We start from the raw sequence: 15,123 nt of genomic DNA on the forward strand, positions 1-15,123 counted from the left end.
TTTTTTTTTTTTTTGACAACCACATCTGTTGACTACTATCTGACATTTTGAATAATGTGCATGGGCCAGATGTTCTAGTCATGAAGAAGAGGGAGAGGGTACAAAGAAAGGGCTGCAGAGGAATGTTGCAGTTTGCCAGAACCTATAGCAAAACAGATAAAAATTTAGAAAATCCAAACATTTAAAATGATTCTTTTACTCTCATTCAGTATTGTAATGGGAGATCTAGCCACTGCAGTAAAGCAAGAAAAAGAAATAGAAGGCATGTCATTTAGAAAGAAGGCTATAAAACTGTCTCTTTTTGCAAGCGACATGATTGTCTATATAGAAAATCTCTAAGAATTTCCCCAAACCTCCTAGGAGTGATAAGCAAGTTCAGCAAGGTCACAGGATAAAAGAACAAAATGGATTACATTTCTGTATGGTAACAGTGAACATATAGGGGCTGAAGTTAAAAACTATAGTGCCATTGTAAAACTACTATTTAAGTTGTTCCAAAGAAAATGAATATTTAGGTATGCACTTAAACACATATGTATCATCTGTATGCTGAAAATTACAAAATGCTGATGGAAGAAATGAAAAGAGATATAAATAAATGGAGAGACATAACTTGATCATGGATTGGAAGAATCAATATAGTAAAGACATCAGTTCTATCCCAATTAAACTCTAGGCTTAATGCATTTCCTATCAAAATTCCAGCAATCTTTATGTAGTCTATAGGCAAGCTGATTCTTAAATTTATATAGAAAAGCACAGACCTGAGAGTAGCTAAAATAATCTTTACAAAGATAAATAAAGTGGGAAGAATTACTCCATCTGATACTAAAGTCTTAACTATCCAGCTGTAGTAATGAAGACAGTGTGATATGGGCTGAGGGCTATCAAGGAACAAAATAGAGAACCCAATCATAGGCCCACACAAACGTGTTCAACTGACTTTCAACAAAGGTGCACAAGTTAGAGAATGCAAAAGGGACAAACTTTTCATCAGATGGTGCTAAAAGCAACTGGATATAGGGGGAAAAGACGAAACTTGACCTAAATCTCACACCTTATTAAAAAAGGAATACAGGGGTTGCCTGGGTGGCTCGGTCGTTGGGCGTCTGCCTTCGGCTCGGGTCATGGTCCTGGGGTCCTGGGATCGATCCCCGCGTCAGGCTCCCTGCTTGGTGGGGGGCCTGCTTTTCCCTCTCCCACTCCCCCTGCTTGTATTCCGCCCCCCTCTCTCTCTGTGAAATGAATAAATAAAATCTTAAAAAAATACAAAATGGATCATGGACTTAAATATAAAATATAAAACTATGACTATTTCTGGAAATAAAAAGTAGGAAATTGAATTGCATCAAAACTACAAACTTTTGCTCCGTAAGGTCCCCCGTGAAGAGGATGAAAGCACAAACTACGGATTGGCAGAAAATATTTGCAAACGACATATCTGACAGAGAACTCCTATTGAGAACACACACAAAAAATTCTCAAAATTCAACAATAAAGGAACAGTCCAATTAGAAAATGGGCAAAAAGAGAAAAGACAGGGGCGCCTGGGTGGCTCAGTGGGTTAAAGTCTCTGCCTTCAGCTTGGGTCATGATCCTGGGGTCCTGGGATCGAGCCCCACATCGGGCTCTCTGCTTGGCGAGGAGCCTGCTTCCTCCTCTCTCTCTGCCTGCCTCTCTGCCTACTTGTGATCTCTGTCAAATAAATAAATAAAATCTTAAAAAAAAAAAAAGAAAAGGCAGACATTTTATCAAAGAAGAAATATGGATGGTAAATAAGCATATGAAAAGATGTTCTACATTATTAGCCATCAGGCAAATGCAAATTAAAAGCACCCTGAGCTTTTAAAAACACTACTCACTGCTCAGAATGGTTAAAATAAAAAAGAGTAACAACACCAAATACGGGAGAGGGTGCATTTGGAGAGGGTCCTGGACCCAGGATAAGAGATGGGGTCACTCACAAGTTGCTGGTGGGAGTGTGAAATGGTACAGCCAGTCTGGGAACAGTCAGCAGTTTCATCTCCAACTGACAACTACCATGTGACCGGGTAGGCTTGCTCTTGGGCATCTGTTCCAGAGAAATGAAGATTACCTTCACACAAATGTTCATAGCAGTCTTACCTGTAACACTCCCAGACTAAAATCAACCCAGGTGTCCTTCCACAGGTGATGGTTAAAACCTGTGGTATATCCATACATATCATGGAATACTAGTCAGCAAGAAACAGGAGTGAGCAATTTTTTTTTTTTTCAGATTTTATTCATTTATTTGACAGACAGTACAAGAGTATAAGCAGGGGGAGTTCCAGGCAGAGGGAGAAGCAGGCTCCTTGCTGACCATGGAGTCCAATGCGGGACTTGATCCCAAGATGCTGAGATCATGACCAGAGCTGAAGGCAGTGGCTTAATGGACTAAGCCACCTAGGCACCCAGAAGTGAACTATTTGATTGATACAACTATTTGGACAAATCTCTAGAGAATTATGCTCAGTTTAAAAAGCCAATACAAAAGGTCACATACTGTTCTCTAAGAGGTTATGTAACTTTTTTTTAAGAAGTAGGCTCCATGGAGTGCCTGGGTGGTTTAGCGGGTTAAAGCCTCTGCCTTCCACTCAGTTCATGATCCTAGGGTCCTGGGACGGATCCCCGCATCGGGCTCTCTGCTCTGTGGAGAGCCTGCTTCCTCCTCTCTCTGCCTGTCTCTCTGCCTACTTGTGATCTCTGTCTGTCAAATAAATAAATAAAATCTTAAAAGAAGAAGAAGAAGAAGAAGAAGAAGAAGAAGAAGAAGAAGTAGGCTCCACACCCAACATGGAGTTGAAACTCACAACCCCCGAGATCAAGAGTTGCCCAGTCTGAGCTAGTCAGGCTCCCCTAACATAAAATTATAAAATGTTATAAATCGACAACAGATTTATAACATTTTACCAGGGGATAATTTACCAGAGGATAATTTAAGGAGGGGAGTAGGTCAGTAAGAGGGAAGTGGATGCAATTCTAAAAGGGCAACAAGAGGGATCCTTGTAAGGTTGGAATGTTCAGTATCTTGACTCTTGGGGTGTAGGCACAAAATTACATATATGATACAAATGTATGGAACTAAACACACACATGTACACACACTTGCAGGTCAGATAAGGGAAATCTAAATTGGAATGGTAAATTGTATCAGTGTCAATATCCTGGATGAAACTATACTATAATTTCCCAAAATGTCACTATTGGGGGAAGCGGGGCAAAATGCACTCAGAATTTTGTCCTATTGCTTGTAACTGCCTGAGAATCTACCATGATCTCAAAAAAAGTTGCAAATAAAAATGACCCTTTTGGAGGTGTTATTTCATCGCTGTGTGGGTCCCTGGAGAGAAAGAAACAATCTACTTTTTAAAAAACAAAGAAACAGTCTGCTTAAAGATGGGGTGTTTGCCACAAGACCACAACTATGTCTTTATGTGAAGCTCTCAGGGGTGCAGGGGAACTTCTACAGCTTGAGGGTCTACAAGGAGGATCAAATACTGCTGAAATGTGATCTGGCGAGGGTGCGCAGCAGTTACATTGCTGGAGGGAACGGAGCCCAGATGCTGAAGCAGAAGCTGTCAGCCCAACCATGTTTGTTCATCTCCAAGGATTCGGGTGAACCGATTTCGTGAGGATTAAAGGTACGTGAACACTGTTAAGCAGTTACAGTTTTACTCAGAAGTTAATAAACTTCAGAGACTGCTGATTTTAGGTGTGGCTTTTGCCTAATCGATTTCAGTAGTTTAGTTTGCCTTATTTATTTCTTTATTTATTTTAAGGAAGAGCAGAAAGCAAACGTTACATTTATGAGGTCAAATAAATGATTTGCTTGCCTCGTTTTTTCTTTCAGCATTGTGGGTGAATTCCCTTTTGGTTGTAAGGTCGGCACTGCCTTACTTACCTTCTCTCAAAACATGTATTTTAGGCTATGACTATTATCCCAGGCACTAATCATCCATAGAGCATGAGAAGTTTCTGGAAAAGGACAACTCCCTATGTTACAGTTATTATTGTCTTGGTTTCTGTTTGATTGTTTTGCTTTTCTTCCTATTTTGGGAGGCATGTTTCAGTTTTCAAGTACAATAGATTCTGTCTGGGCCATCACATACCCTAGCTTTTCTAAACAGTGGCAGAAACTTCTTACTAAGAAATCCTCTCCGACTTTCCTGGGCCCTGTGGAGAGCTGCAAGCTCTGGGATAGAAAATGCTTGGCGGTTTTAGAGTGTTTGAAGAAAGTGACGAGGGAAGATGGGAAGGGGAGCAATGGGCGGGAAGAGGCAGGGGAGCTGGTATGTTGCTTTTCTGAAAAAAACAAGAAGACTGAAAACATTTCAGTTCACTTGGTCAGTGTCTGAAACAGTCCACCTCCTGTTTATAAGAGGAGGATGATAAGGCTGTGCCTGCAAAATTACATTCTATAACAAGCCATGTTTAACATGCTTTCCGAGTGCATGACTTCTAGTCCATATTTCATAAACAGATATGATTTGCTTTGGAAGTAACAGTTGGAAATGCCCAAGTCCCGTTGCATTCCGTTTCCTGAGCCCACCTGGGAATTTATGGTTATCGGTTTCATTACATAGTCTTAAGATGAGACCTTGAGTTTTATGCTGTCAGAAATTTCCTGGTACTGGGCTACAGTTAGCAAGGTCAGGAGCTCATTTGGACTCAAGGCTATAAACAAATCCAGGCATGATAAGCAGGTCAGAGCCAAAAGCTACAGAAGGCAGGGTGATCAGATTATCAGTGGAGAGTAATTTTATCTGGGACAGCTGAACCACTTGAGAGTCTGGAATATGTAGATTTTGGAAAAAAGAGATGGGAATGTGTGGTGGTGGGGGAGGCTCTTGAAAAGAACGTAGAGACACCTGCTAAAGGTATCCTGTAGATGGAGAAATCACTACTTTCAGAAACAAGGAAGAAGATACCAGAATTCCTAGTATGGTAAATAAGTAGGTTGGAATGATAGAACATAAAGAACCTCATTCTCATTTTTAAAATTAAAGGTTAAATTTCTACACGCCCCCTACCCCCACCCTCTCAAGCTACCCGAATCAAGGCAAAAAGCGAGAGTACCCCTTTGTGGCAGGATGGATCTGGGTTCCCTCTTGGCTTCACTGGCTCATCATGAGCAAGTTTCTTAAACTCAGAGCATCAGTTTCCTCATCTGAGAAATGAGGAATATGTTACATTCATCCCACATCAGTGGTGGTGACTGAGTATAATTATGCATACGCGGGTCCTGGAATGTGGTCAGTGTTCAAAAAATGGAAAGGTCAATACTATTAATACCACTTTACAAGTGTCCACCACTCTAGCCTTCTCGGAGTACAATCACATCTGGTGTGACACGTTCTTCTTTGTAGGAATACTGTTGCAGGGATTCGGCAGCCATGCGAGATCCCCATTTTCCAGATGAGAAAAATGAAGCTCAGTGATTAGTCCCAAGGTCACCCAGCTGGTGAACAGTAGACCTTGGAGGACCACCAAAGTGGTTCTTAAATTTAAGCAAAAATCAGAATCACCTGGACGGTGATTAAGAAACCCAGATTGCTGAGCTCCCCTTCCAAAGTTTCCAATTCAGTAGGTTTAGGGTGGGACCCAAGAATTGGAACTTTTTTTAAAACCAGGTGATGCTGATATTGCTGGGCTGAGGATCCTACTTGGCAAAACACCAAGCTAGGCTAGGGCAATGGTTCTCAAACATCCATGCTCGTAAAATTGCCTGGAGGCTTAAGGGAATAAAGGAACAATAAATGAACCCACAATTGCCCAAGCCTGTGAATTTTCTATCACAAATGTGATTTAGCCTTATTACCAGTATAAATACTTTATTATTCCAAGTAAAAAAAGAATAAATCTGTAATAACCAGAAATTCTACAAAGTCTGGAAAGTTGTTATAAAAAGTACATGTAGAATTAATACAGAATATTTGTAGAGCCAACTACTTAGAGAAATTTTACATTTCCGATTCCCAATTTTCCATTTCGTTGTGACTCAGGTCATGGTATCACCATGGTGAGCTTGAGCCCTGGGCAGGCCCTGTGCTCAGTGTGGAGTCTGCTTCAGATTCTCTCTCCCTCTCCCCTTGGCTCTCTGTCTCAAATAAATAAATAAAATCTTCAATAAAAAAAATGCTGCATATATAATACATTGTGAAAAAACTTAGTTCTTTAAAAACTGTGTATCACAGTGCCTTTATCGGTACCACTGATGTAGAAATAGATCATTATCTTTTCCTTTTTTAATACCTTAAGTTCTTAGAAAGGTAAGTGCTTTGAATAATCTTTTCATTTTCATCCCTTTATTGTCAGTGCCTGGTCATAATTATATTTTATGTTTAGAGACTAAATGATTAATACTATATATTTTCCAAAAAGCCTATGAAATATGGATCACACTCATCATATTTTGAGTTTATATACCGTCGCTAAGAAATCTCAAATGCTTTGAAAATATTCTTTCATTTATTTTCCCAGCACTATTTTTGAGGAGCAGATGGGTAACTGTCACAGTTGAAAGATTAGATGAGAGAATGCTTGCAAAGAGAACTCAGCACAGGCTTTGGTGCCCAGCCAGTGCTCATTTAGCTACTGCTATTACTGATACCATGATGACTATTGGCTTTTTGCTGGAACCATGGGCATTACAGTTTCACCATGATGTGTACTCTTCTGCAGCCAATATATGAAGGCATCGATTATTGGTCATTCTGTCTTTTTCTCCATAGCTGTTCAAGTGGTTATTGTCCGAATATATTTAAATTGGCTATGACAGCAGTTTCTTGGCAAGCTAAGTCAGCAAGACAGACTACCAACTTGGAATTAAAGGAAACATCCCAGATCAGCACCAAGTCACTGTTAGGTGACGACTTTGCTGTAAGAGACTTGATTTTAGATCTTTTATTCTGCGACAACTTGGAAATGTTATCTTGGAGCGTCTCAAATTTAGAGACGTCTCCCCATTTGGGTGAGGTGTTATCTAATCTTGATGAGATGGGAGTTTCAAGATGCTGAGAAAGAGAACAAGTGTGGATGTTATCTTGTATAACTGTCATTTCATTTATTCACAATCAAATGTAATGCTAAGTGGTATTCAGATATTACTCACATTGCTTCCAACCCTCTACCAAAGGTGAATTCTTTGCTGGGCGTTTAGAATTCCAACCTGGCATACTTCTCTGTTATAAAGTGTGCACTGAGGATTTGCCCACAGCTGAGCTCCATGGGGCGGGCAAAGCCACTACTTCAGAGCAGAAGAGAAATATTTGGACTCCTTTTATGGAGGAAAAAGTTGTGGGCCAGGAATGATAAACGATCATCACAACTATTTCATGTCATTTGAGGCATGTGCAGTGGCATTTAATCCCAAATTTCTTATCTTGTTGAAGGTATTATGGACCCGGTTTTAAATCTCAGACACATTTAAAAAGCAACCATAGATTTCTAGACAGAGATTCTTTAAGAAATTTTGCAACACTTGTCATCTCCTTTTCCTCTGTTGCAATATACTGCTCCTGAGAAGGGACATACATTCTTGCAGTGCCGTGCTGAAACCCAACACTCACAACCATGCTCCCATCCATAACCATGAGTAGGAGATACAGTAGACCCTTGAACTGCATGGGTTTGAACTGCAGGTCTACTTACATGTAGATTTTTCTAGATGAATAGAGTACAGCCCTGTAAATGTATTTTCTCTTTGTATGATTCTTCTTTTTTAAAAAAAGATTTTATTTATTTATTTGACAGACACTGAGAGAAGGAACACAAGCAGGGGGAGTGGGAGAGGGAGAATTAGACTCCCGGCTGAGCAGGGAATCCATGTGGGGCTCCATCCCAGGACTCTGGGATCATGACCTGAGCAGAAGTCAGATGCTTAAAGACTGAGCCACCCAGGCGCCCCTCTTCGTATGATTTTCTTTTCTCTCTCTTACTTTATTGTAATAAAGTGTGTGAACAAATAAATATGTGTTAACAATAGGCTATTAGCAGTTAAGTGTTGGGGGAGTCAAAAGTTCTATATAGGTTTTTGACTGTGCTGGGGCTTGGCCCTCCTCACTGCTAGGTTGTTCAAGGGTCAAATAGACAGCACGGAGCCAAAATCTGACAACAAAAAACAGCACTATAGAATCAATTACTAAGTACTATTCAAGTGCATGGGCTTTTCAGGACAAAGGAAGAAAGTTTCCATGTTGCCATTTGAAGACTTAGTACTAGTTATAGCAAATTTCTAAAGCAAGAAGGTGCAGCTACATACAGGTTTCCAAATAGGAACTAGGTTACTTCAAAATCTGCAAATTTGCACACTCTGACCTATTTCAAATTTATACTCCCTTTTGCAAAAGGGATGTGATGCATCCTACACTGAAAGGAAGTTAAGTGAAAACATCACTGGTTCATCGGAAAGCAAATTCACTGAAAAAGAAAAAAATTCCAGTGGAACACATTTCACTCTTGAGTTTCCCAACAGCCAAAAGGAAAAGATAAATTTTGAATTTGGAGGCATAAGGAGTGTTTTCCAGTTTGGCAGTCTGCAGTTGTCATTCACTAGCAGGGGGACAGGGATCTTTCTCATAATGCATCATCTTAGATTCCATCTCCACATTTTAAAAATGTGGATAGTAAGAATCTGGAAGAATGTTAGGAAGATCCAAAAAGATACTATATATATGAAGGAGAACTCTAAAGCATAATCAAAATGAAAGTGGCTTTAATGAAGTTTATATTACCCAATAAAGAGAAAAATTTTTAAAAAATCACATTATGTTTTATTGATCTTTCTTCCCCCACAGTCTGGAACATGGAGAGGATGTAGCACATGTATTTGCTGAACCAATGAAAGGAGGAAGTGTCCAGATGTTCTCTCCTCAAGCTTGAGCAAATGTTTGGCCAACTTCATTCACTGCTTCAACAAAAAGATGAATTTCAGATCCCAAGCAGCCAAGAAGGGCTACAGAAGGTCTCGTGCATACGGTGGTCCACTCTGAACTCGTGACCACAGTGCTAAAAGGCTTTCGATACTGCTCCACAAACCTGCTCTGATTCCAGGACAACTTCCCTACCAGCCTTCCCCAATCCCTTCTTCAAGTCTTCCACACTCTCCACCCACTTACTTCTTCACTCTGCTTACCTGAACCTTTAAGAAGTCTTCCCTGACATGTGCCAAATTAAGTCTCCCTATTTTAAGCCACCATAGTACCATTTACCTTTGCCCTCATGGCGTCGACCATAGCTCCAAATTTACTTTTATTTGCATCATTATAATTGAGCTTACTATCACATTAATGGTATTTGAATCATTAAATTATGAATGAAATTCGTTGCTACATTATTATTACACTTACTTGTATCATGATTGCACTTATATATCATCTTGCTGGTGGCTGGCTCCCTGACTGCAAGCTCCCAAGAGAGCAGGGACCTGTTTTTTTTCTTTTTTTGTTCCATCTCGTGTTTCCAGGTCTGACACAGTGCTTGACGCATGGTAGTTGTTCAGCCACTATTTGTTAATCGGTATTTCTAACCTCTGGAAAGTTGGAGGGGATTTGAAGCTTCCCAACCCCAGGGCCTCGGTAAGGAAACCCGGGTTGCTTGTGGTGCAAAGTGAACACTGTAGCAATATTTGGGGAGGCGGCGGAACCCCGCCCCTTTACAACAACTAAACAAAATGAGCTCCGAAGTAGCTCGAAAATACTCTCCCGGAGCGGAGACACGGATTGCAGCAGAGGCATGTGCTTCAGGGCAGGAGCTGGAACAAACCCTGCAAATATCCGGCGCGCGTAGCCGGGCGTGCCAGCTGGAGGCTGCGCCGGGACTGCCCCCTCAATTCTCCCGCGCGAAACCCGGCCGGACGGCTCCACTCCCTCCCTCCGCTGCAGGGGGGAGCCCGGCGCCCCCGCACTGGCAGCGCCACGGGCCGCGCCCATCGGCACCCCCCTCTCACGCCGCGGGCGAAGCCAAGTGTCCCGGTGGCGAAGTTTGGTCCGAGACCCGAGCCCGGCAGCCGGGCGCAGCGGCGCCGAGGGAGCGGCGCGGCTCTCTCCCCCCCTGTCCCGGGCGCCGAGTGCGCCCCTCCCCCTGGCCCGCCGCAGCTCTGGGCGCAGCGCGCGGGCTGCGCGGCCGCGGGTGTTCTGCGTGCACCGGGCCCGTGGCGAGCCAGGCTCCCGTAGCGAGCCAGGCTCCCGTAGCCGCGTACTAGGAGGAGGCCGGAGCCCGGGTGGGAAGAATGGAGTTGGCGTCTCGCTCCCAGGTGAGGGTCCCGGCGCCCGCCCCAGTCCCGACGCCTCCCGGCCGGCCTGCCTTTTGCGTCCGGCCCTCCTCCCTGCTTGGGGCTGGAAACGTGGCCCTTGGCCACCGCGTTGCGGACCTGGCCAGCCTCGCCCCGGGAACGCCGGAGCGGGCGCGCCCTGCAGGTGTGCGCGGTGGGTCAACTTGGTGGGGGCCGGGATGGAAGAGTCTGGGCGTTTCCCGCGCGGCGGTGGCCTTCGTCCCCGGTGGGAGCCCGGGGGTCGCAGGCCGGGCCGGTGGAGCCGCGAGCCCCTGGAGTGGACGCGTTTCGAGGGAAGCGCAGGCGGGGAGCGGCAGGGGCGTAGCGCCTGCGTTTGCAGCGCTGGTGGATCTGGCGTGGAGGGGTGGGCGGTGTGCGGGGAGCTTTTCTGGTGCGCTCCCCCCACTTTCTCCGGGAATTGGCACGGAGATGAGGAAGTTTCAGAGAAGTGTAATTATTCTTAAAAAATAGCTGGGGGTCCAGTTCAACTTGGATGAGGGAGTGTAATTTACAAGGAATTGCTCTTGTATTTGTTCTAGAACTTTTCTAAGTGTTTGCAAGGAATTTGTAAGCACTTGGAAGGGGAAATGGCAACGTCATGAGGCCAAGTTAAAAACAAAAAGCCCGGAGATCGCAAGAGATCGCAAGCCGTAAACCCAGCGGGACCCCAATTACGCTTTATGGTCCACACTGGGTTTTAAAAATCTCATTCACAAACACTTGAGAGTACCCCTCCTCCAAATGTTTCCGGGGGTGGTGGGGAATGTGAACGTGACTTCAGTGTTGTATTCTACTTCTTAAAAGAGCTTTTCCTTACTTTCTAGTAACGAATATACCTAGTATTTTCAGAGGTAAGCAATACCGACTTTTTTTTTTTCAAATGAACTAAATATAAAACTTTTAGAAAGGGAAGGAAATAGCTTGTGGGAGCCCGAGAGAGGTTTGTGACGGTTGGATTTTTTTCTTGCTTTTGTGAGTGCCATTAACTCACCGCTTCCACTTTACCTTACACTAGTAGTGTTTTCCTCCTTCTCCACCGGGTGCTGGGAGAAAGGCGGGGCTGTGGGCGTCTCTTGGGAAATGGAAGTGACCCAGCAAGTCAGTCGTGCCTGAGCCCAGACCGCTATCACCTGCCTGGGTCCTGGCGCCAATTAAAGACAAAACTACTAATGGTTGGTCGTTTTGGCCATACAGTGATGTCCGAAAGGCTTCCTGAAAGTAGAGATTTGAGAAAAAATTGTTGTGGATGTTGATGAGAAAAGAGTACTGTTTTCGAATTTCCCCAATGAGGGGGGAGGTATTAAAAGGAAGGAAAAGAAACAAGAGTAAGAACTGAGTCGGCTTTGTGTTTTATTTTCCACTGACCTTTACCATATAATGAATATTCTCTAGGAATTAACCCTTTCTGCAAGGAGCTTGGAGCCCCCTATGAATTTCATCAGACAATGTATCTGGATGACATAGGACTCCGGAAACCTGTTCTGCTCCAACTGTACTCCCACTACTTAAATATACAGTCTATGTTTAGTTTCAAAATGTCCCCAGAATGTATGGTCGTCGTCGGGAGTGAACCTTTTACCATCAAATAATAAGGCTAATTTTTGGTACTTCTAAAATGTTAAATAAACTATTTACCATGTGGGGGTAATCCACAAATTACATCTGACCCATTATACACCAATTAGGGCAAATTACTATATGTAAGAGGATCGGGTTTGTTTTTTTCCCACCCTTTTCCAAAGACCTAATTTGCAGCACAAATTGAGATGCATGACGATTTTTCCAGTGGAAATGTTCCTGTTCATTATAATTCAAATGTGAGCAGATTATAGTCTCTCTAAATTAGCAGAGAGGTTCGTGGGGTAGGCAGGTGACTGCCAATAGGAACACTAACGAACATTTCAGGCACAGCAAGATGTTAAATTTGTGCGGTCCTCCCCTGTCCCCCAGCCTTATGAATAAAGCAGTGTGATGAACCGCCTGGGGTGAACTTAGTGCACAGTGCCTTTTACTCTCACACATACAATCAATAGAATTTCCATCCCTTGGAAAGGACAGAGTGGGAAGGGCTTCCAGCAAAGCAGCCTATGTTATGAGAAGACCGAGATTTAAACCAAAGTCCTTTTTAGCTTCTGCTTTTTTGCAGCCTCACCCATGTGTCGGATTTGCTGTCCACTGACTCAGACCACAGCTTCTATGGGTGTAGTCCTTGTGGGGCTGACCACTGTGTCTTTGTGTCTTTCTGTCGAATGACCAGAGAAATACTCCCGTGAAGGGGAGGGTATGGTCCCTTTCTGAGAGCAGTTGGCAGTGCAGCTAAGAATTTCTGGAGGATGAGACTGCCTCCGCCTCCCAGCAGAGGAACCAGCAAGTCCTGGCTGTCAGTGTTGTCCTGTGACTCTCTTCTTGCTCTAGGGTGCAGGCTGGACTCTCAGAAGGAGTGAAGCAGATGGTCTCAGGAAAGGGTCTGGTGCACGCTGCTGGCATGGTAAAGAGGAATTTCTCTGGTGCTGACCTCATAGCTACAAAGAGTCCTCTTGATTCTCTCAAAGTTTGTGCCCACAGAAAGCTGCTCACAGAGAGGGATGGTTTGTCACTTCTTGGAAGGACAGCACGGTGATTTGCCATGCACTGAATTCTCAGTAATGAAAAATTTCAGAGATCGCATCAATTCTGATCTGGTCGGGCACATGGGACAGAAATCCACGAGATAATGATGTGACTTAAAACAGTTTATGTATATTACAGTAAATTAATGAAAAAGATCAATAAAGCCATTGAAATAGAACAGGCATATTCATTTAAACTGTCCTTGAGAGTTCTGCTTTACCCATCAGCACTTGTCTGAGCTACAGTTTGCAGTTTTTACCTCCAAGACACGATTTTGTTTCATAGAAGATAGCTTTATTCACCAAAGTAGCATTGACAGAGTAAGAGCATTAGTAGGGCTGTTTTCTTTTCTTTTGGGAAAGCAGTGGTTTCTGAATATTTTATTTTTTAGGGTTTTAATTTGAATTCCAGTGCAGTTAACACACAGTGTTTGTTAGTTTCAGGTGTGCAATACAGTGAACCAACAATTGTGTACACCACCCAGGGCTCATCATGAGAGCTGCGCTCTGAACCGCGGTCACCTCTTTGACCCATTCCTCACCCAGCTCCCCTTTGATGGATGAACTGATGAACAAACCATCAGTTTGTTCTCTCTGAATGTTTTTAAGTAGGATCACGCAGAGGCATATTTGGTAACTATAGCTGAAGATAACGTGCAGAAGACTTTGTCTCCCACAGTGGTAAATGCTGCCATTGGTATGTAGTGCAGAAGCACCGTGTGGAGTCTCACAGTTAAAAGGGGCCAGAGTTAGTTCACAGAGCTGAGGGCTTCCTGCCTGTTCTTAATCATCAGCTCATGACAGAGGGCTCCCTGATTTCGTTTTCAGATATTCTTTGAGCACTTACTGTGTGCTGGGTACTAAGGTCGGTCTGGAACGCCTTGCCTCTTCTGCCTTTGCCAGAACTCAGCTGGCCCCTACTGTGCTTTGGGGACCTACAAGGCCCTAGGTTTTGGGAATGGAAGAAGATCTGAAGAGCCATCCTGTCCCCCCCATCGCCCCTATCGCCCCCATCCCCCGCCTATGGAAACTCATTTCCTTTTATCAGACTTAGTTCTCACTGTAGTTCCAAAATGGCTTGTATTATCTGTATTTTAAAGATAAGGTGAACTAGAGCCATTTGCTCTGGGCAGCCCAGCCAGGAAGGGCCTGAGCCAGGATTCTGTCCTCAGAGCCAATGCCTGACTTGGCCAGTAGACTCACGGGATCTCGGCAAGTCACAGCTCTATCTGAAATCCTTGCTTAAGCAAGGGCATGCTAAGTATAATCTATTATTTAAATATAAGAGGTTGTCACATTGGGGTTTTCTCCTAACACTTTTGCTCCTCCCTTTAACTGGAAGAGCTGGGGCGTTCACAGCAGCTGGTCTGGTTCTTTTTTAGAGACTGGCCAGATGAGGCTTTGGACAGGATTCCTTGATACTGACTGTAACAGTTGGCATTGGAATATGAATCAGATTCAGAAGGCTTTTACATAGGAGCGATATTTAGATGAATTTTGTATTGTACAAGTAATATCAGGTTCACAGAAGCTGAAATAAAAACGAAGTTGGAACTACTGTTCTATCTCCCCTACTCCCTGGGTGTCGTTTTTTTGATCGTTCCCATCCGGTGTTTGCCTGTGTTTAGTCACCATTTTTGCCTAATTTTACGGTATGATGGCAGTTTGAATTCCGCTGTCTTTAGCTCTGCCAGTGCTATTTCTGAGTAGCTCGGAGGTCTTCACAGTTTTCATTTTTAATGACTGTGGCCTTTCACCTTGGTGTGTATTTTATGTACTTCTCTGTTGAAATTTTTTTTCTTTATTAGAACTTTTCAATAAATGTCTTGAGCTGGTATATGCCTTGTGCCCTGTGTTGGAGTCCACGCTGTTTTTATTTTTTTTATTTCTTATTTTTCTTAAGATATATATATATTTTATTTATTTGAGTGAGAGAGAGCATGAGAGGGGGAAGGTCAGAGGGAGAAGCAGACTCCCTGTGGAGCTGGGAGCCAGATGCGGGACTCGATCCCAGGACTTCGGGATCATGACCTGAGCCGAAGGCAGCTTAACCCACTGAGCCACCCAGGTGTCCCCACGCTGTTTTTAATGATGATTTCTTTATTGAGTCCTTCCTGTTTCCCAAAAGGAGTGTGCCTGCTTTGCAGTGGATGGGAGTCTCTGACACAATGTTTTTTCCCCTTCATTGTGCTGTGCTAGCTAAGAGAAAGCAGTGTTTACTAC

At 43.5% G+C, this 15,123-nt stretch overlaps 1 protein-coding gene across 2 annotated transcripts in view; it reads left to right on the forward strand.

Annotated features, from left to right (window-relative positions):
* The first annotated feature begins 10,135 nt into the window (after positions 1-10,135).
* Positions 10,136-15,123, forward strand: part of CDCA7L (cell division cycle associated 7 like) — a 46,355-nt gene continuing 41,367 nt past the window's right edge. Inside the window, exon 1 of one of the 2 annotated variants that reach the window (XM_059396734.1) lies at positions 10,136-10,273. In XM_059396734.1, coding sequence (XP_059252717.1) covers positions 10,250-10,273 — 24 coding nt within the window. In that variant the 5' untranslated portion in view covers positions 10,136-10,249. The remainder of the gene's footprint in view (positions 10,274-15,123) is intronic. The other variant, XM_059396732.1, reaches the window with a different exon arrangement.

The sequence above is a fragment of the Mustela nigripes genome, chromosome 4 (assembly GCF_022355385.1).
Source record: "Mustela nigripes isolate SB6536 chromosome 4, MUSNIG.SB6536, whole genome shotgun sequence".
Lineage (NCBI taxonomy): Eukaryota > Metazoa > Chordata > Mammalia > Carnivora > Mustelidae > Mustela > Mustela nigripes.